The sequence below is a fragment of the Chroicocephalus ridibundus genome, chromosome Z, assembly GCF_963924245.1.
Source record: "Chroicocephalus ridibundus chromosome Z, bChrRid1.1, whole genome shotgun sequence".
Lineage (NCBI taxonomy): Eukaryota > Metazoa > Chordata > Aves > Charadriiformes > Laridae > Chroicocephalus > Chroicocephalus ridibundus.
This window is the reverse complement of record NC_086316.1, coordinates 1,890,424-1,913,616: the sequence shown is the minus strand read 5'-3', so window position 1 is coordinate 1,913,616 and position 23,193 is coordinate 1,890,424. Positions and strand designations below refer to the sequence as shown.

The 23,193-nt window shown below is 39.7% G+C and overlaps 1 protein-coding gene across 12 annotated transcripts in view; it reads right to left on the bottom strand.

Annotated features, from left to right (window-relative positions):
• Positions 1-23,193, bottom strand: part of KIAA0825 (KIAA0825 ortholog) — a 259,650-nt gene that overhangs the window by 154,968 nt on the left and 81,489 nt on the right. For all 12 annotated transcript variants that reach the window (XM_063319271.1, XM_063319272.1, XM_063319270.1 and 9 more), the window contains 6 exons: positions 20,020-20,114; positions 18,032-18,259; positions 16,774-17,039; positions 15,402-15,552; positions 8,484-8,674; positions 6,199-6,381 (listed from right to left, as the gene is read on the bottom strand). In XM_063319271.1, coding sequence (XP_063175341.1) covers positions 6,199-6,381; positions 8,484-8,674; positions 15,402-15,552; positions 16,774-17,039; positions 18,032-18,259; positions 20,020-20,114 — 1,114 coding nt within the window. The remainder of the gene's footprint in view (positions 1-6,198; positions 6,382-8,483; positions 8,675-15,401; positions 15,553-16,773; positions 17,040-18,031; positions 18,260-20,019; positions 20,115-23,193) is intronic.

The following is a 23,193-nucleotide window of genomic DNA, read 5'->3' as shown; positions in this document are numbered from 1 at the left end:
GGAAATTTGTTTTGACTACAAGTTATGTTAAAGCAGCTGCCTATAGTCTCAAAGCAGTGGATAGCATCTGTGAAAGTATTTAATACCACAGCAAGATTCCAAGTTATGGTAGTTTTGTTCTCCAGTAGAGTATGACAAGGTGAGAATTGATCTTGTAAGCCTCAGTGCAGGTGTGAAAAAATGAGATGCCAACAAGATGCATCCTAATGGTAGTTCCTTGTAGACTTCGAAGAATTTAGCTCTGCGTATGGAGTAAACATGACTAAAAAGCAACTTCACGAATTATAACTCTTAGACATTAAAATTAGAGAAATATTTCCAGTCTTTAAAATTGAATGACAGATATTTATACCCATAGACAGCAATTTTACCAACAGAATCTCTAAATTCTTCTCCCAGCACTCAAGTAATTAACCTGATTTCTTGTTGAGAAAGCAAGATATAATTCATAGTATGAAATCATAAAAAGGTGCATCCACCTTACTCCTTGTGATCTTCCTTAACAGAAAATTGTCATCTCCTACTCAGTACAAAAGACTAAAGAATATACGAAAAAAGCACAAGAATAGGGTTGTGCTTTTAGCCTAAAGAACAGGCTGCTCCAACTTGAGCAACCCTCAACCCGGTGCAGATGACAGTCTCTACTCTGAAGTCACACTTAATTCCTTTAAAAAAAGCGAATGAAGAACAAGATTGGGTTCTCCTAGGAAATCCACAAGCAGCATTGGAACTGTTAGATCCACTCCACAAACCCCAGCTACTTCAAGTGAGTAACTGACAACACTGTCAGTAAGTCTATGATGACTGGAAATTCTGAGGGATGAAAATCCTCTTTTTTTTCAGAGGTTTGGGTCAGCAGCAAGAAAATAGCAGGCCCGGTAGTTTTGGGGAGCGCATTCTGGAGACTGCTGTTATTCAACAGCTTCCTCAACAATCTGGACAAAAGCGGACAGACAGAACACTCATTTAGGACATATGCAGGTGACACTAAACTGGGGGAAGCAGGCACAGTAGTTAACACATCATACAGTAGAGTGGAAAGTCACGGATGACCAGGCCAACAGAAATTCACAAAGTTCACTGAGGTTAAGTGCAACATTTTGCTCCAGCAACAGAATTATACCAACCTAGGCTGGGAACTGACGGTCTGAGTACCAACCCTACCCAACCCCAAGCCTGGGGTTTATGGCCAGAAGGGTACTGAAAATGAGGCAATGCTGTATTCTTACTAGAAACAACCCAAACCACACACTGGGCTGCATTAGGAGGAGCCTGGCAAGCAAACTCAACATAGTAATTTGCTTCACCTGCTTGGAAACAGTTAAGCCTTACCTACAGTATTTTGTCCAGGTGTTGGGCCTACAGCTTAAGGAGGATGTGAGGAAACTGGAATGGACTAGACTGCATCATCTATGACAAGCTGTTGAGGGATTTACGCTCCTTTACTCTGGTGTAGAGGTAGCTAAAGGGTTGAGTCACCTAATGGCAGCCTACACCTACCCAAAGAGTAATTACAAAGACGACAATGACAAACTTTTCTCAGTGGGGGCTGGTGTGGTACAGCAAGTCATAGCCAGCAGCTTGAAGGTTCACTCTAGAGATCAGGCAATACTTTGCACTAAGGTAGTGCAGTCATGGAACAGGTTTCCCAGAGAGTTGTAACATCTCAGCTGGTGCAGGTTTACATGGGTCAGCTAACACAGTCATTTCTGACAGCTCTTGGTGATTGTCCCAATTTGAACAGGAGGCTGGACTAGATGATCTTTAACGTCCCTTCCAATCCAAACCATCCTGTGTTCTGTGATTCTGTGACCTCTGGCAGTCCTTTCCGACCAACATTTATATTATGCTAAAGTTACCTCAGGAAGGCCAGAGAAGTGTGGAGGAAAATGTAGCACAGATAAATGAGTGAGTATTAAAAACTGATGACCCAAGATTCATAGGTGAATTTAGGACTGGATCTAAGTAGCCTTGTCATACAGAAAAGAAGCTCTGAGTGACAGCAGAATGCACAACGTTTGATCACAAAATTAGAAAGGAGAAAGCATATGCTAGAATCACTTTATTTGAAGTTAAGGATATTATTAATTTTTCAGCACCCCTACTATTTTGTTGCATTTCAATAACATAGTAAAGAATCTTGAATAATTTGAATTCCCTGGAAGCAATAGTTAATACAGCATCTCTAGTAAGTTGGAAATGAGCCAGTCCTATTATTAGACGACTCCCAGAAAACAATGTTCTGTCATCACCGCTTTTATGATTACACAAAACTTTCCTGAACAGTCTAAAGATTAATTTAAACCTAGGCCCTGCAGGGAAATCTTCTAGTACCAAAAGAGAAAGCATGATAGATTTAAAAGAAAAAAATCTTTATTTCACTTCCAGTTAATTTTACCAAAGTTTCAAAAGATATAGAGCCAAGCTAACAGATGGAAATTTTGATTATGTAGCTGTAATTGTAAAGAGAACTGATGAAGGATTTATTTAATTTATTTAAAATAAAATTATTTATTTAAAATAAAAAATTAAAATAATGCATAACTTCTAAAATTGTTATTGATAGATTCTTACTGTGATGGACTACGCACAACTCAGTAAATAACGGACCTAGGAATTCCACATAAAATTCAGTATATGAAAGTGTTTCCAAATGGATAAAGTCATTCAAGGAGCTAATTTGGTAAATCATTTTTTTCTTTGTATTCTGGTCACTGGGTTATGTTACCTTACAAATATTGGCTGTAATGAAACATAGAATATAAAAGAACTGTTCTGATAATGGAGTTTCACAGGTTTTGAAAATAAAAGTTCTGAATACACAGTTCATTAAAAAAATCCCTTTTGACTTATACAAAAACACGCACTATCTCTCCAACAATGCTTTTCAGTGTTAATATTTTTGTAACTGTATAAGAAAATATGACATTTTTGGTATTCTTCTTAAACAAAGCTGCCAGATTTTGGTTATGATTTGCAGAGTACTTTGTAGTAAATTAAATGAGCTGCCACATCCTGCGCATGCCAAGTTTTTGATCTCTAGAAAAGCAAATTATGATACTGAAATTTATATGCCTAAATATGAAATCTATATGGCCAAGTTGTTTAATTTTACATGAAGTAGAAAATATACTGCCTCCCTCTCTCCACTGGCACTTTGTTCTGAAATTCATTGCGTTCTCAAGTTAGCACACACTTTTTATCATTGCAGGTACAGATAAATGTGTAAACAAGATGGATTAGTGGAGGAGACTAGAATAGCTAACAGGAACAGACTATACTACATATTTATTTTATCCCGTCATTCCAAGGGCTTTCATAAAGGAAAGGTGAAATGTCAAAATTGACAGTAGAAGCAGTTACAGCTACCACAATGCCCATTCTTGCCTCGACTATTATTGCCACAACAGGAATACCTCATCTGTTCATGAGTCACCTCCTTAATTCCTATTTTTTCGTGAGCTTGCATTGTGTAACATCAAACATCCAGTTACAATCCACTTTTGCATGTTCTTCAGAGCCCAAGAACAATAAAATGAGACCACACATTACAAAAAGTATGTGATTGAAGAAGCTTAAATGCTGGACGTCTCCACCTTGCTCTTTGTACCACTCGTATTGTGTAGGATATTCTTATTTAGAACAATCAAATAAAAGCCAGTTGAATAGGATTTGGCTTTCTTAATTTTGGGGTTTGTTGGTTTTTTTTTTAATTTGTGATCTCACTGTGTATTGTATCTTACACCAAATTTACATTAAAAAAAACAATGAAAGACTCACATCCAATTTCAGTGCAAGTAATGTATCCCTTTGTTTACAATTGCAACTTGTGAAGAAATAATTTTATAAAGGTCGACATTCTATACTCTTTTTAAAACTAATATTTGTTGAAGCATACTGGTCATGTAACGAGATGATCATTTCAGTAAATCATCTTTCAGTTCCAGTACTTATAGAATTATTATGGTATGACAGCAGAACATTTTAATTTACCTGGAAGTTGAAGGCAGATAAATCTGAACTAGGAAGAAATTATTTTTTTTCAATTGAATGAATGACTAAGGCCTTGGAAACCTTATCAAAGGCTTTGGCACTGTAGTAGTAAATGTCTTTAGACCAATAAGAATGTGTTTCTAACATGTGTCCTAACTGAACCGTTATTTGCTATTTGAGGACTGTGTTACAGAGGAAATCAAACCAGACATTGGCTATGGTCTATGTTATCACCAACCAAAAAAATGTGCAGCATAGGAGTTTGATCCAAAGCTAATGAAATCCCAGCAGATACAATATTCAAGAAACACCTCCCCTAAGCTCAGGAGCTATGTATCCCAACAAAGAAGAAGTCAGGCAAAAAAGCGTGAAAAAGAAGCCTGCATGGATGAAGAAGGAGCTCTTGGACAAACTCAAACACAGAAGAGAAGCCTACTGAAGGTGGAAGCAAGGACAGGGAGCCAGGAATATAGAGAAATTGTCCAAGCAGACGGGGTTTGGGTTAGGAAAGCTAAAGCCCTGGCCAGTTAAATCTGGCCAGCGATGTCAAGGGCAAGAAGAAAAGCTTCTATGGTACCTCAGTGATAAAAGGAAACATGGGGCATCTCCAGAAGAAAACAGGAGACCGGGTCACACACAATATGGACAAGGTCTATGGAACCTGATGAGATACATCTGCACATCCTGAGGGAACTGGCGGATGAAGTTGCTAAGCCACTAACCATCATATTTGAGAAATCATGGCAGTCTTGCGAAGTTCACACTGACTGGAAGGGGGGAAACATAACGCCCATTTATAAAAAGGGAAAAAAGCAAGACCCAGGAAACTACAGGTTGGTCAGTCTCACCTCTGGGCCTGGCAAGATCATGGAGCAGACCCTCCTGGAAACTATGCTAAGGCACATGGAAAATAAGGAGGTGATTGGTGACAGCCAATATGGCTTCACTAGGGACAAATTGTGTCTGAAAAATGTGGTGGCCTCTACAACCTGGTTACAGCATTGGTGCACAAGGAAGAGCAATTCACATCATCTACCTTGACTTGTGCAAAGCATTTGACACGAGGAGCGTTCCTCAAGGGTCACTACTGGGATCAGTGCTGTTTAACATCTTTGCCAGCAATGTGGACAGTGGGATCAGGTGCATCGTCAGCAAGTTTGCTGACTACACCAAGCTGTGTGGGGCGGTTGATATGCTGGAAGGGCGGCCATCCAGAGTGACCTGGACAGGCTGGAGAGGTGGGCCTGTGCCAACCTCACGAACTTCAACCAGGCCAAGTGCAAGGTCCTGCACCTGCGTCATGGCAATCCCAGGCACAAATACAGGTTGGGCGGAGAATGGCTTGAGAGCAGCCCTGAGGAGAAGGACTTGGGGGTGCTGGTGGATGAAAAGCTAGACATGAGCCTTCAATGTGCACTTGTAGCCCAAAAAGCCAATGGCCTCCTAGGCTGAATCTAAAGAATTGTGGCCAGCAGTGTGAGGGGGGGTGTTCTGCCCCTCTGCTCCACTCTGTGAGACGCCCCTGCAGTGCTGCCTCCAGCTCTGGGGCACCAACAGCAGAAGGACACGGAGCTGTTGGAGCGGGGCCAGAGGAGGCCCCGGAGATGCTGGGAGGGCTGGAGCCCCTCTGCTGTGGGGACAGGCTGAGAGAGCTGGGGGGGTTCAGCCTGGAGAAGAGAAGGCTCCGCGGAGACCTTCCAGCCCCTGCCAGGCCCTAAAGGGGCTCCAGGAAAGCTGGGGAGGGACTCTGGAGCAGGGAGGGGAGCCATGGGATGAGTGGAACAGTTTTAACCTGAAAGAGGGGAGATTGAGATGAGATCTGAGGAAGAAATTCTTTGGTGTGAGGGCGGTGAGCCCCTGGCCCAGGTTGCCCAGAGCAGCTGTGGCTGCCCCATCCCTGGAGGGGTTCAAGGCCAGGTTGGCCGGGGCTTGGAGCAACCTGGGCTGGTGGGAGGTGTCCCTGCCCAGGGCAGGGGGTGGCACTGGGTGGGCTTTAAGGTCCCTTCAAAACTAAACCATTCTGTGATTCCACAATAATTGGACTTATCATAAAGATAAGTTCAAGACCACATCAAGAAATAGTCAAAGGTTATCAAAATGTGTCAACACTATGCATTTGTATTTCAACACAATTATTCACCTTGTAGATCTATCCACATAAACTCAAGAACAAATTTTATTTATGAATGTTTCTTTCATACTCACTCATACAAATTCTTCAGTGGTGAAGTTAAAATAGCCAGCACAGAGAGCATACTATTGCAGTGGCTATGTATTTTATAGATCTTGAGATGTCTGTCTTCATGTGGATTCAGAAACTCCTGTACAGAGCTGCAAACTGACCAGAGCATAACTTCAGTGGACATCAAAATTGCTGCAATATCAATTCTGTAGGGAAAAAAAAAATAAAAATTACTTAGGATATCAGGATAGTGGTAAATGTCAGTTAAATAGAGCTTTCTCTGACGACATGAAATACTAAAATCATAGCATGGGCTTCAAATTTCATCTTCCATCAGTGGTGCAGGAATTCTGAATACGCCACACTGTAAAAATTCAGCGTTTCCACAGAAAAGTCATTACTCAAACTAGTCAAAACAAAACATAAAAGTATGGAAATTTCCTCTTCTAAAGGACAATGCCACTAGACAAGAACAAATTACCTTCTGAACTACAACTAAAATTAATTTAGTTTTCTTTATGATAAGGTATATATAGTACGTACATGCTGTTTTCAAATCCCACTGGAGCAAAAAATTAATGAGAATTAAATCTTCAGTTTGCAAAACTTTAACTGCCAGGTAACATACTACACTGTGGAATGTTTCTGAGTCAGTAATCTGTTGTCTGTTGATATTGGTGTGCAGAGCTTCATGGGTCATTGGCCTAAACAAGAGTAAGAACCCAAACTACAACAACATAAACTCACAAGACTACACTGACATTTCCAGATAGGAAACAGATGGGTAACACAAAATATATGGCAGGCCTGAAGTTGGACTGAAAAAAGTACCTAAGTACCTAAAAGTCAATGGTTGCATATGTGATCATCTGCATTTTTAAGGACCATGTCATTTTTCGAAAATCTAGGCAAACACACATGAACAGACATTTGTCTATATTGCAGATCAGATCTCTAACATTTCAGTAACCATTGGGAGAAAAGACACACCCCAAAGTACAGTACTATAAAAAAACATGTAAAACCTCCATGATAAAAATATATCGAATTATATTAATTAAAAATTGTTTTTCTCATTTATGCATGACTGGATAATTCAGTTCACTCAGTGACAAATTCAGGAATCACATTATTAAATAAAATAGCTTCTCCACAAAAAGTTCAGTATTTTGAAGCAAATTAATATAGAATTGACTAATGCTACATTTAAGAAATACTGTATTGATACACATTCTTCATATTTCAAGGTATTATTTTTTTTCCAGGAAATTTCTAGGATACCTCTCTGAACCTAAAGATACAGAAGGGCCTAATCGTGGCAAATTAGTCAAGGAATACAGTACACAAACAGGTATTTTGATACATAGAATAAAACTTTGGGTTTTTCCCCCTTGTTCCAAGGATGTGAACTTGTGCAAGTTATTTCAGCCTCCGTAACACTCTTCATAATAAAACTTACGATGACGACATATAACTCTTAGCTCACACAAAACATCTCTCTGCTGAGTGTGTCTCCATGTGCCACCATGGACTATATCACTTTCAAAATCTAAAAAGAGGAACATGTTCCTATAGGAAAGACATATAGCAAAGGGGCAGGATGAGAAATACACCAATTTCTTCAGTCAAACAAGACACTGGGTAGAAAAAAGACAGAGGCAGTGTAAGCTTCCATCTGGAGACACCTGCTTTAGTACTTCTTAAAGAGACCCTCCTCTCTGGGAAAACATAAATCCCAACAAGAAGAACTTCCAGCTTCATATTTCATAAAATGACAGGAGAAGGAACAGCCTCCTCTCTCCTTCTGCACCACTGGCTTCATTCTGGCAAATCTTTTGATGTGACCTCGTAGTTGTCTCACTTGAAAAGCCCTATGAAAACCCAAATTCTATTGGAACACATAGAGTTTTCTTCATGAATCAATGGCTTGATTTCTAGTCCTGATGCTGCTAATTCTGCCCACATTTTTGGCTGCGCCAGCAGCCCTCAATGCACTGTTCTTCATGAGGCTTTCAAATCAATCCAGCAGTTTCTGCGGCAATTTCACCAAGTGCTAAAAAGAGGTCTTTGACTCTGCACAGTTTAGTATATGACTACCAAATATTCTTAAATATACAAAATATATTGAATTAAAATGAACATCAAAATACATAAATTGTGTGTATTCCCTCTACTGTGTTCATTAACACTTAAAATTGAACCAAAGCAGTGCTGTGCATAACAGAAAACTTATTTTACTAATTTTATTTATTTTAATCATTTGCTTATTTTATTAATTAAAAGTGCGCATTAAATATACAACCATTACCTGATTTGTGGTGTTCTCTTGTAACTGGGGCAGGCCTGACAATATCTGGAGGACAGCATAGCCAAAGATTGCTCTAGTACATCTGTAAGAATCTCCTGGGCTGTCTTGGGAGGGAGAATAGTCCATAGATCATGATGAAGAGCACAGCAGAAGTAATGCCACATCTGGACAGAGAATGAGCATCTTTCCCCCTGTCAAAACCACCACACGTTAAATAACAAAAACACACCTTCCAAAATGTCAGTTTAGTTCTTGTAACTCTTAATTAATTCAACCTGAAAGGAAATAGCTGAAGAGTTTCAGGCACATGATGACCCAAAAATGGTCCTTGACAAGATGCGAAACATCTTTATTAGAAAGGAAACACATGTTTCTGCTACAAAACTAGAGTTCTGCCATAAAGCCAAACCACAGCATTTAACCTCTTATATCCTTAATTAACCTACTCTCAAAACCCATAGTGTTATAAGTCTAGTTTAAAAACACATAATGTATTCTGTGTTTACTAGAATAGTCAGATGAATTTAATAGAACAGTTTCTTTGTCTTGAAAATAAGAAAAACATATTTACATTACTTTAGCATATATATTTCCCCAGATTCATAATTGCCACATATAACAATGATTACAGAACATTGGTTATATATAATGGATATGTAATAAGTGCAGAAAAAAAATAGCAACTGAATAATTAAACTGATAGTTAAGAGATGTCCAGAATTTTTTAGTAAGATTTTTTTTTTCATCTTATAATGGTAACTCATTGAAACTAAACATTTTCTGGGAAGGAATCAGCTTTGGTATTCATATTTCACTGTCTATACAGAAACGCCCCAATACAATACAGAGATAAATACAGAGGAGTCAAAGTTACAGTGGTTAATCCATAGTATCTCTAAGTACCATAGTTAACTGACATTAAAATATTTGAACTAACACCTGTTCAGAAAAGAGCATTTATGAGGAAGTTGTATCAGAACAAGGTCTTGAATCTTCACTTCCCACATTCCAATGGAGTTGAGAAATATTTTAAGAATTTGTTGATATTTTAGCATTAGCAGAAATATAAAACAACCCCATGAGTTTTAAAACACTGTAAGAGTTTGATAGGCATTCTCTAATAATAATAAACCAAAAAAATCTGGCTTCTTTTTAAACACACCACATTAGCAGATTATTGGAAGTTGTCATTATTCAGTATGCCTCTGCCATAATATTTGAAGCGTATTTTACATTAAAAAGTGGCAAATCATGACAAAGAACAAAAGTACCAAACTTGTGACCAGTGCTGTAGTCATTAAATTTATGATTGGCGTAGGCATCTCTGAAATCTCATTTAGGGGGGAAAAAAAAAATGTCCAAGTTTCCAAGTTTCACTAATGCAGAAAAGAAAAATGCAATACAGATAAGTTTCAAAAGAAAACTACATGCCTAATTTTCTTCGTACATAAAACCATGGACATCTTACAACTTTTTTAAGCCTATTTCAACAGGCAAACCAAAACCAATCACTGTGGATTTTCAATGATCAAGCACTTGATAAGTATTTACATGCAGGTGAAGTAGGATTGTCTTATATTGACTAAAAATGGATATAATAAAATAATGGACACATTAAAATAATTTTCTGTTTTTCTTACATGAAATAAAATTACACTATTATTGCATGATATACTGAAACATCATCAGAAGAAAGTACAAGTTTACCTCATAACTCAACTCCTAACATAACTTCATAACTTTGCATAACTCAAACGTTACTTCATTTCTGTAAACTGGCATCCTTAGATATATTACCATGACTACTCTTAAGGTAAATTCCTATAGAACTTACCCAGAAATAAAACCCTAACCCTACCTTACAGACATTTTACTAACATTTCCCTTTCTTTGCAAAAGCATTTCAACTGTTACAGAATAAACTTACCACGTAAAAAATACTTAGTTTGCATGCCTAATGGAAGCTATTTATTTTGGTCATAACTTTAACTTACTAAAATCAACTAAAAATTTTTCAAAAACTGTGCAGACTTAACAATCAGAGATATAATTCTGAATTCACTTGCTAACTTATTTATTTTTTTAAGTAACTGAATGTTGGCAAGTTTTACTTTTTGACTATGTAACTGTAAACACAAATTGCTTCATTTTTTCTGTTTTATTTAATTTGAAGCAGTAAATTGAATAATACCCCTTTTATAACATTGTACCTTGACTGCAGAAGCAACAGTTTCACTGAAGATTTAAATAAGATTCACTCGCCTTTTCTGACCTGTTTTTCTATTTGTTGCCGTTTCTAGACAATTCTACTGGTAAACATCTGCTATTTTTGCAGGCTTCATATAACACAAACAGATGTGAGCTTTTATTTAGCTTATATATCAGGAAACAAGCAGCTGCGCTTTATTATATAAGCCACTCAATATTATCTTTGAACAGACAATTCTTTATTCTTCGACTATTAGAAAACATAAGTTCCCAAAGCTACAGCAGATGTCTGCTACGCTAAAAGCTCCATTTGAAGCCGTGATGTGGAGAGCTGGCCATGGCGCGGTGGGTGTTCAGTGCGCTCCGCCAGCGAGACCCCGAACCTAGAGAGTTTCACTCCTGGGCAGCTTGAACTCCAAGCACGCTTAGAGCTCGGATCAGATCTCACGGTACCACAAATTCACTACCTGTATGTCACAAAATTCCTGCTTAACTTTCCTAAAAGATGCTCAACACTTTCTGGGATCTCACAGTGATTATAATCTGTTTACCCTCTGATCATAATCCGTCTTCTAGCTTTTAATTCAAGTTATCACCATTGGATTAGGCGCATGTTGGAGGGAGGATCGGTGAGCAGGTACTGAAATTGATTATGAAAGTCCAAAAATATTTTAAAACACATTATTCTTATTATAACAATTTAGAAAATTCTTTTATAGAACATAATAACCATTTGCTACAAATCTTGTTCTCCTCAGATGTTACCACTGTACAAACAAAAAAATGGATACGGAAACTGCAGCCCTGTGTAATCACAGAATCATAGAACCGTTAGGTTTGGAAGGGACCTTCAAGATCATCTAGTTCCAACCCCCCTGCCCTGGGCAGGGACACCTCCCACTACATCAGGTTGCTCAGAGCCCCATCCAGCCTGGCCTTAAAAACTTCCAGGGATGGGGCTTCCACCACCTCTCTGGGCAACCTGTGCCAGTGTCTCACCACCCTCATGGTGAAGAACTTCTTCCTAACGTCCAGTCTGAATCGACCCATCTCTAGTTTTAATCCATTCCCTCTAGTCCTACCATCACCCGACATCCTAAAAAGTCCCTCACCAGTTTTCTTGTAGGCCCCCTTAAGATACTGGTAGGCCACTATAAGATGTCCTCAGAGCCTTCTTTTCTCCAGACTGAACAACCCAAACTCTCTCAGTCCGTCCTCATAGGAGAGGTGCTCCAGCCCTCTGATCATCCTCGTGGCCCTTCTCTGGACACGTTCCAGCACATCCATATCTCCCTTGTAGTAGGGGCTCCAGAACTGGACGCAGTACTCGACAGGTGGGGTCTCACGAGAGTGGAGTAGAGGGGCAGAATCACCTCCCTCGACCTGCTGGCCACGCTTCTCCTGATGCAGCCCAGGATACGATTGGCGTTCTGGGCTGCCAGTGCACACTGATGGCTCATGTTGAGCCTCTCGTCCACCAGCCCCCCCAAGTCCTTTTCTTCAGGGCTGCTCTCAAGCCAGTCACTGCCCAGCCCATATCGGTGCTTGGGATTGCAAGGAGGACTTTGCACTTGGTCTTGCTGAACTTCATGAGGTTGGCATGGGCCCACCTCTCCAGCCTGTCAAGGTCCCTCTGGATGGCATCCCTTCCCTCCAGCGTGTCAGCCGCCCCACACAGCTTGGTGTCGTCGGCAAACGTGCTGAGGGTGCACTCTACGCCACCGTCCATGTCGCTCACAAAGACGTTAAACAAGACCGGTCCCGGTACTGATCCTTGAGGGACTCCACTCGTCACTGGCCTCCACTTGGACATGGACCCATTGACAGCCACTCTTTGGGTGTGGCCGTCAAACCAGTTCTTTATCCACTGAATTGTCAGTCCATCAATCCCATATTTTACCAGCTTGGAGACCAGGATGTCATGTGGGACAGTGTCAAAGGCTTTGCTCAGCTCCAGGTAAATGACATCAGTTGCTCTCCCCTTGTCTATTGATGTTGTGACCGTCTCATAGAAGGCCATCAGGTTTGTCAGGCACGATTTGCCCTTGGTGAAGCCCTGTTGATTGTACCCAATCACCTCTTCGTTATTCTTCTGCCTCAGCAGTGCCTCCAGGAGGATCTGCTCCATAATCTTACCAGGCACGGAGGTGAGACTGACTGGCCTATAGTTCCCCGGTTCCTCCTTCTTTCCCTTTTTGAAGATGGGGATTATGTTTCCCCTTTTCCAGGCAGCGGGGACTTCACCAGACTGCCATGACTTTTGGAATATAATAGAGAGCGGTTTAGCAACCTCATCCACCAGTTCCCTCAGTACCCGTGGGTGTATCCCATCAGGTCCCATGGACTTGTTTACTTTCAGGTTCATCAGAAGGTCATCACAACAATGGTTTGATGGTAATCAAACACAGACACTGTCCCTTGCCCCTTCCTTCTTTCCCTTTGTCTTTTGGTGGTTTTGTCTTTCTGGATGACTTACACATCACATGAAGTAGTTTTATTAGTCAGCATGTCATTAGTGGGTAATGGAAAGGCTATCACACAGTCTTTCTAATACCAGTTTTATGTCCTGTATTATGGAGAAAAAGAAGGGAGTAACTTCATGTGATCCCTGAAGTGTGGGATTGCCATTTAGTTTCTAATTAAGCATGAAATACAAGAATGAGTAAAGGAAGGTTTCTTCTTCCTTCTCCCCTATCATGCACACAAACCCAAAGGACAGGCAATGCTTTGCTTATTTTGTGGGAGCACAAGGGAATGTATTTTTCCCCCTTATGAAATTGCATTCAGGATTTACAGATGAGGACTGAATCTTTTATAGATACATCTAATACTCGAACCTGGGGGACAAAGGAGAGAGGGTAGTGAGCGTCCTGACCTAAACCAGACTCAGGGTCAAGCTACTCAAGAGACAAGGAGAAGCAGAGAGCCAAGTGCAGCTGCCCCCTAAATAAGTAAGATCGTGATGCTGTTTACAGCAGTGGACCCTACTGAAAACACAGCAAGGGCTGTAAGCTGGTGACTCGCACAAGTGCAAGAGTATGCTCCCATCGAGAGAGGAGCAGGTCATACCAGAGTCTGCTCTTGATGACTGGCAAGGTCTTCTGGTGCCTGGCTCCAAGCTATCCTGTTTTCTGAGCTCAGCATGTCTTAAGAGGCAGAGCCTCACATGCTGAGCTTAGACCTTGGGAGGAGCCACCTCTCACTGATGTGAGTTTCAGCAGGATGCTGTCTCTGTAACAAGCCGTAGGTCTTAAGCCAAGGTCTTAAGCCAATCTCTTCCATCTGGTGTGCCTACAAGAGCTCAGTGGAAGTAGCAGCTGCTCAGCATCATGTCTCCTGAAGGCACTCTGAGCAGATCATGGTACATCCTTGGGCCACGGCCCATGGCCCAGTAAAAAGAGCAGAGTGATGATGTAAGATTACGTACTTCCCACCTCAAGTCATGCAAGTGTACAGAGCTGAGACACCAGCTTTCTTCATCCCTTCTTACACACATCAGTTCTGGAACGATAAAATTGTTTAGCTAATCTATACTCTTTCTTCTTGAGACAGTTAATTCTAACAATTAAGTTTCCTTGATGGTGAATAGTTACTGGGTCACTAATAAACAGGACACACCACCATATGGACTACAGACCATGAAGATCATACCATGATTTATCAGCTGCCAAAGCCACTAGCTTTCTTACCTTCTTATGAGCCCAAGACATCTGGGCTCACATTCAAACCAAAGTAAAATGCTTATTTACTTGTCTCTGAGGGATGTGAATTTTGATAGATTACTCGTATTAAGGTCTGCATCACCTGTCCTGTACAGATTTTTGTCACTGACTCATCAGCTTTTTCTATTGCATCTGTAGAATATATGTACCACAGAGTTTTCTCTCATGTAAGAATTCTAGAAAATGCTTAACAAAACCCCCTAATTCTCTCACACAGCAAATGATGTAAGGAAGGGCAGGACTTTGTCTCTAGGAGATCTCAGTTATATACTGATAAAATACATATAATACTTTCGCTTCATCTTGAAGCTAGGAGAAAACAATTTCAAGCAGTGTATTTCCAACTATGCCTGCCTTTAACTGGGATGAAGAAAAAAAAAAACCTAAGAAATTATATCAATTCACCTGATCCTTAGGGATTTTTTCACAGAATCATTAGGATTATAGTTTACAAGCAGACCTGTGACTTCAAAACACAGGTGAAACGGCACTAGTTATTTCAGAAATATATTGCTGAATGCTGAAGGTACCATATTGACCATCTTTCTTTTTACATCCTTCACTTACAAAAGGTAAAAAGTGGAAACAATTGAAAATAAAAATCAGAGAATCAGATTAAAAATTTCCAGGAGAAAAATAGCTATCTTTCATTTTCATATGTCAGACTTTCTACAAGAAGAAAAGTTAAAATGATGTTGTTTTCTTTACTGAGTTCTGTATAAATGTCTTGAACTTGACACACAGTATTTTACTAAGCAAATGACACAAACACTCCATGGAAATGATTTATCTCATCTTTAAATGACTCTGTTTTCCTACATCATTTCTACAGAGACATTTGCCTGCAATAATAAATATTTCAAAATAGTAAATTCCAATAATCTTTATGTAAAAATAATGCTGATCTTATGCTTCTAATTAGTCAGAGAGCTGGCAACCAGTAAAACACATTTTGTAAAAGGAAGGCACAGTAAACTTAACCTCACACCTCATAAAAAGCTTTGTAGTCCTCCCAGTGGTGGCTCTCAGCATCCTGTAAAATGCTTGTAGCACAAACTCTGACGCAGTAGCTCGTAACTTGAAACTGGAGATCGTTGATGAATTCCTGATACTGTTGGAGAGGCACCAGGAACAGGGGCCTGTTCAGAGAGAATGATCAAAGTGGGAAAGATTGAAAGGCTGTGCGGTAGGAGGTAACAATCCCCAGTACTGCAAATGGTTCTGATTATTAGGTATCAATCATTCATTTCCTCTCGGTCCTGGAGTCTGAGCCTCACATTCACTGTTGAAAAATATCTGGTCTTTGTTTCACAAGTTCTTTAAATATATCTGCTCATCTATAAATTCTCATTTAACCAAGTCACTAAGAAATATATTACTTCATCCTGTTTTCTGAGATAAAAGTACATTTGTCATTCAGTTATTGGGAGATTCTGGGTTGAAGCATAATTGCATCACCACTAAGCGTGATAAAGAAAACATAAATACAGAGTCCAGGGATTGTTTTTGGTAGGTAGGTATTGAAACTCTTTCATAATACACATAAGTAGAATTATTGAGCAGTATTTTGTCTCAGTCTTCCCATTCACAAAGATGCACTTCACGCAGGAGTGAGTAAAACATCAGAGGGAAAGTAGCTCAACAGTGCATACAACCCCTTAGAAATCATGCATTCCTTGAAAATTGCACTGGTTCAGGTGTCCCTCCAAAAAGGCCCAGTTTCTACTTTTATACGGCAAGAAACACACAGACCAATAACGAGGTTCATACTATCTTAAGTAAACATTTCCTAAAAGCACAGCAAGTGTAGTGTATTGCCCACCAGGTCAAATGCTGTCCCAGACTTTACACTGCTACTTCCTATCCTCTCTAATTTTTATTCTGCATGCAATGAAAAATAAATTCTAAAACTACATTGGATGTATTTGTTCACATTTCTCAATAAAGACAGTGTAAGAAAAGTGCAGGAATGTACATTTATATTGTCCTCCAAGACTGCTATGTGAAAATTCAGCTATTGCAAAGGTCAGAAAACGAAATTAAGGCCTTAGCCCTCTACTTATATGACAGCAGAATACATTCAGTTCACTGGACAATCCTATTTAGTCAAGCTTAAGAAATAAAAAATATCGATCTGCAAATCAAATGCGGATCTTAAACATAAATAATTTGTTGTGTAATGGCCACTTTAGATTATCATTAGCTTTGATTCAGGTCTTTCCATAAATAGTACACGCAGCGCGTGTGCTGAAAAATATGATGCAATTAGGAAAACTGCCACCACCCCGTATCACCAAAATGGAATGAGGTCCCATATTATTTACGCTTGAATTAAACCATTATGGGTAAAAGGGACTCACTTTTTGCTGGTTTCCTTCATTAAATTGCTATACATTGTAAAATGCTGAAAGACGTATATGGCTGTGGAGAGGGCAGCATGCAAGTCTTGCAGGGGAGCCTTGGAGGGAACGTCTTTGCTTTTCTCCTCTAGTCTTGCCAGGACAGCTGTTGCCACTTTGCTGCAGGCCTCGACAAAGTTTGCTCTAATTTCCTGAAGAGAATCATCTCTGCATGCCAGAGCCAATGGAAGCAACGTGTCAAGTTCTTCCATGATGTCAGAACAAAACTGAGAGAAATAAACGTGGCATCAAGTTATTTGTATTCTGACAGCACTGTTTAATTTATACACACTAGGGTCAGATTCTTGAATAATGAAATTGGCATAAAGCATAGATATATTAAATCAGCTTTACAAACATTTCCTTCTCTTATACAGGGGAGAACCGTTTATCTACAGTAAATGAATTATTATTCTCGCTATAAAGCTGCAGAATATATATTGGGGAAAAAAATCAAAACTGTCTTACACTAGTAATGCCTTCATTTTGGTTATGATTTCATTAGATGTACACTCAAAGCATAAGGTTAATTCCTTGTAAACAAAAAATAATTTTCGAAACTAATTCATTTTGAAAAATATACACATTTCTTAATAGTGAATTTGAAAACACACTTGTCATCTCTTAGTAAATTCATACAATGATCTCCCTAAAATTATCTCCCAAAAGCTTATATGTTATTTTAAGCAAACATGAACAGTGTTCCAAATTTGCTACAACAGCTGCAAAGCTTACTAAACAAAACAACTTTTAAATATGTATTCCCTTAGAAAAACAATTTAATTAATCGTCATAAATGACCTTTCAGCCAAATCAAAGGAGTCTAATTTGGCCATATTATTGGTTATGCTGATTAGTTAAATGGCATGTCTAAGGATATGAATACAGGAAATCCCTTTATAGCTGTGCTTCAAAGCTTTCAGCATTTTCCCATCGAACGACTTGGTAACAGAGCAGATACTAATCAGAATGTTTTAGAACTTTTTGAATGAAAAAACCTAATGCCAGCAAACTTTAAAAGTTAATTCTTTCAAGTATAGACTATGGACTATTGTATAAAGCTCTGTTCAGCCTCATATTGTAATGCCTCTCACTTTCTTCTTAATTCCATTTATGTAAGATATAGAATATTAATGGTACTGTAAGTACTTCAAAGTGTAGATGGCAAACAGCCTTGGCATTCTGTCTCCCCTCAAACTTCAGATCTTTTGATACCTGCCTTAGCAATTCGTTTTGGTTGCTCCTCCTGTTGGACTGCTCCGCAGGACTCCCTCATTTGCTGGTTGTTTACAAGACTCATTGCATAGCCTGAAGCTGAAAACTCTTCTTTCTGCTCATGTTGAAGAATTTTAGTTGAAAAATCCTCTATTGCTATTGTTATACAGTGAGCCACAGAAGACGACAGGTCTTTAAAGGCATTTCTCCAGCCAAAATTCAGTAAAATAGGCTGAAATACATATTTATATTAAATCAATCCAAATTCATTATTAAGTGTTATTATTGTCTGAAACTTACGCAAATGTCCATAATTAAATTAAAGGCCACCACCACCTCCTGAAATTCATTTTAATAACTTAAAATATAGACTGCTAACCTTGAAGTCATAATAAAAGCAGAATATACACTCAACAAAAATTAACATGCATAACAATATTAAAATTGTCATCAAATTTTGAAGAAATAAATTTATAAAAAACCCTCTCTTGTTTAAACAAGACTGCTTTTTAAAAGCCATGCTTCATCTTTACATTATTTGTAATCTTTAATGGAATCTATTTAACAAAGTTAAATACATCTATAACCATTTTCAATAGTTTAACAAGTAATCCAGCAATGGATACCCTATAACAATTTTCACTGCAAGTTAACAACTGGAAGCTACTAACCATGAATATTAACGGAAAACATTTAGAGAGGTTATTTTTAACACAGCCACACTGGATTTCACTTCTCTAAAGCTGGATTTAGCAAAGATGAAAATGTTTAAAAAGAGATTTCTAGTTTTTAGCCAATGCTGTCTTTTACAGGAGTTTACATCAGTTCCCTGCCTTCTATAAACAGAGATTTCTGCAGTTATCTGAAGCATAACACTTGCGAGAAGTAGACACAGTAGGACATCATTACTTTTCCACTAATCTTGCTTTGCATTGCTCATATGACATACAGCAGGCTTAAACCTTACCAGAAGTGGCCAACTGAGAATTGCACCACTGGAAGAGAAATATTTTAATGTCGCAAGATGTCCAGTACAGATCCCCACTATAAGGACATAGCAGGAGAAAAGAAAAGAAGGATTCCCAGCAAGTTGCAGCTATAATACTAAATTGGAAGACAAAGAAGGGCTACCAAGTGGAGCCCTTTCAGTTTACTCCAATTCAGAAGTTGCCGCCTCCTTCCTTTCCCTTTCCCCGCTCCCAGCACTCAACTCCAGCGAGCACAGAAGCAGCCCCCATGGACACACGTTTGCACTTCCTCTTTTTTTTTTTTCTTTCATTTTTTTTTGATCTTGGGTTAAGTAAAGCTCAGTCTTCTCAAAATAATGTTCTTTGTAATCTATAAGATACAGGAACACTAGTCTCACGAACTGATTCAAAGCATATTTTATAAAGCCACTTCAGCATTAAAATTGAGCCATTAGGAAATGAAATTCCACTACCGCAAAGTATCAGACTTATTAGAGTATTTAGGTCCCATAAATTCAACAATAAAAATTTGTTCAGTAGTAAATGCAAGCCAGATTAAAACTTAATCTTGTACATACATTCTATAAATCATAGTGCTTACTACACAGTAGTTTGTTGGCATCAAAGAAACCGGACATCGTGTGGTACTTATCCCTATAGGAAGCATCATTATGATCAAATGCTAAGAACTTGATAGATTTTTTTAAGATTCTGCTGTATTTTAGAAAATATTTAATACTGAAGAAATCTATCCTATTTTAGCATTTTTTTACTGTTTTGTTATGAGGTATCTTATACTTCTGATGTTAAATCCATTCTGTTATTAAATCTTAAATAATAACCACTTCATGAATGCCTTAAGATTTTATTCCATCTTAACTGAGACTTTGCACTCAAAATTAATTGGAGTAGCTAAGTAACGAAACTATGGCAATAGGTGTTTATAATGAACATGGTGGCAGACTACACTGGAGGCGCAGACAAAAGAAAATCCCCTACAAAGTGTAAGACTCTTCATACTCACCTCTTCTACCTGAAGTAACTGTTCAGGAGGCACACTGGTTTCATTTGCTCTAGTTTCTCCTATTAAAAGCTCCCCACTAGCTTTCTTCAGAACTCCTGCACAGTATGATAAAAGGGATCAAAGTTAAGATTAATTCTGTAGAAAAGTCAGCAGCCTACAACACCTTCTGATATATCAATATGAAGCATAAAAAAACCCTCAACAAGATGTAGGGGAATACTAATGTTATGATAAAGTCAAATTCAGGTTATACACAGCTCCTTTTATATAACATGACGAAATCCACATCCCATTGTATTCATATTTTATACAAACGCACATATAATGTGTAAAATATAGTTTCTTTTGTCATTAATTCATTTTTATACTGATTGTGCAGTCACCTATTCCTGGGCAGAACAGATAACGTTACAACAACTGTGTAGAAATTAATTTCTATTCTTTGTTCAATAAATTATATGAATTGCACACTAATGTATTTTTATAGTTTTTACTTATTTGGAAACGCCAATATGATAAGAATAAAAAGACAGTTAATTAGTATAGTTATTATAAGCAAAATAATGGCAATAGGAAAAAGAACAAGTGAAGCTCCTTAAGAAGGGCTGGTACAAAGCTCACTCATAAATCTTGGAGTAACGGGAATATTGCCCCGGTTTTGACAGGGACAAACCAATATCCATAGTCGATATCACTTCCATCAGCGTTTCAAGCAACCCAGAAGGTTCCTGGAGTGTACTGATGATAACTTCCTCCCCTAAGTGACAGAGGAGCCAATGAGGAGAGGTGCTATGCTGAACCTTGTTCTCAGCAACAAGGAGGAGCTGGTGGGGAATGTGAAGGTCAAAGGCAGCCTTGGCTGCAGTGACCATGAGATGGTGGACTTCAGGATCCCAAAGGCAGGGAGGAGGGTGAAAAGCAAGCTTACAGCCCTCGACCTCAGAAGAGCAGACTTTGGCCTCTTCAGAGATTGGCTTGGAAGAGTCCCGTGAGATAAGGCCCTCGATGGACAAGAGGCCCAAGAAGCTGGTTAATATCCAAGATAACCTACTCCAAGCTCAAGAGAGTTGGAAAAAAAAATGCCAGGAGGCCTGCATGGATGATCAAGGAGCTCCTAGCCAGACTCAAACACAAAATGAGGCCTACAGACGGGGGAAGCAAGGATGGGTAACCTGGGAGTAACAAAAAACCAATGTCTGAGCATCCAGTGACAAAGTTAGGAATGCTAAACCCCAAATGCAACTAAATCCAGCCAGGGATGTCAAAGACAACAGGAAGGGCTTCTGTAAGTACAAAGGTGGAAAATGGAAGAAAAGGGAAAATGTGCGTCCATTGCTCAATGAGATGGGGTACCTGGTTATCAGACATGGAAAAGGCTGAGGTACTGACTGCCACCTTTGCCTCAGTCTCTACTAGCAAGAACAGCCTTCAGGAACCCCAGGTCCCAGGGAGTATGGTTGGACCAAGGAAGATGTACCCTTGGTGGAAGAGGATCAGGTCTGAGAATATTTATGCAAACTGGACAAACCTAAGTCCCGGGCGCTGATGGGATGCACCCACAAGAGCTGAGGGAGCTGGCAGATGTCATTGCAAGGCCACTCTCGATAGCCTTTGATCAATCATGGCAACTGGGAGAAGTGTCCACAGAGTGAAGGAAAGCAAATGTCACCCTTGCCTTCAAGAAGGGCAAGAAGGAGGACTCAGGGGATCACAGGCCAGTCAACCTTACCTCAGTCCCTGTGAAGGTGATGGAACAGTTAATCCTGGAAAGCATTTTGAGGCACATTATGGATAAAAATTTCATCAGGAATACTCAGCATGACTCAACCAAAGAGAAGCCATGCTTGACCACCTTGGTAAACTTCTATGAAGAAATGACTCGCCTGGTAGATGAGGGGAGAGCAGTGGATATTGTCTACCTGGACTTCAGTAAGACATTTGACGTTGTCTCCCATCAGATCCTGTTATGGGACAAGCTGTGGACAAACTCTTGATGTATGGGATGGATAAGCAGACAGTGAGGTGGTTGGAAAACGGGCTGAACAGCCAGGCCCAGAGCATGGTGGTTGGTGGCACAAGGTCTAGTTGGAGGCCAATAACTAGTGATCTATCTCAGGGGTCAGTACCGGTCCAGTCCTGTTTAACATATTCATTAATGATCTGGATGATGGGGCAGAGCATACCCTCAGCAGGTTTGCAGATGACACCAAACTGGGAGGTGTGGCTGATATACCAGAGAGGGTCATACTGTCATTCAGAGGGACCTCAACAGGCTGGAGAAATGGGCACACAAAAGTTCAACAAGGAGAAGTGCGAAGCCCTGTATTTGGTGAGGAACAACCCCAGGCACCAATATATGTTGGGAGCTACCCAGCTGGAAAGCAGCTTTTCAGAAAAGGACCTGGGGGTCTGGGTGGACAGCAAGCTGAACATGAGCCAGCAATGTGCCCTTACTGCAAAGAAGGCTGGGTTGCATTAGACAAAGCATTGCTAGCAGGTCAAGGGAGGTGATCCTTCCCCTCTACTCAGTACTGGCGAGGCCACACCTGGAGTATGGTGTCTAATTTGGGGCTACTCTGTACAAGACAGACATGGACATACTGGACGGTGTCCAAAAAAGGGCCAAAAAGATGATTAAAGGAATGGAATATCTTACATATCAGGAAAGGCTGACAGTACTGTGATGTTTAGCCTAGAGAAGGGAAGGCTCAGGAAGCCATTTTATTAATATATATAAATACCTGAAGGGAGGGTGCAAAGAGGACAGCGCCAGGCTCTTCTCAGCAGTGCCCACTGACAGGACAAGAGGCAATGGGCACGGACAGAAACACAGGAGGTTCCCTCTGAACATCAGGAAATACTTTTCCTGTGAGGGTGACCAAGCACTGAAACAGGTTGTCCAGAGAGGTGACGGAGTCCCCGTCCTTGAAAATACTTAAAAGCTGTCTGGACATGATCCTGGACACCTGGCTGTACATGGCCCTGCTTGAGCAGGGGTTCTTGGGCCAGATGACCTCCAAACGTCCCTTCTGACCTCAACCGTTCTGTGATTCTCTGAGTCTGTTTGTCAAAAGGAATATGAGAATAAAACCAAACAATATGGTACTTCAAAAATCCGTCTCCTAAGCACAAAGCTGGTAAAAGCACAGGTACAGATACAGATACATCATTGTT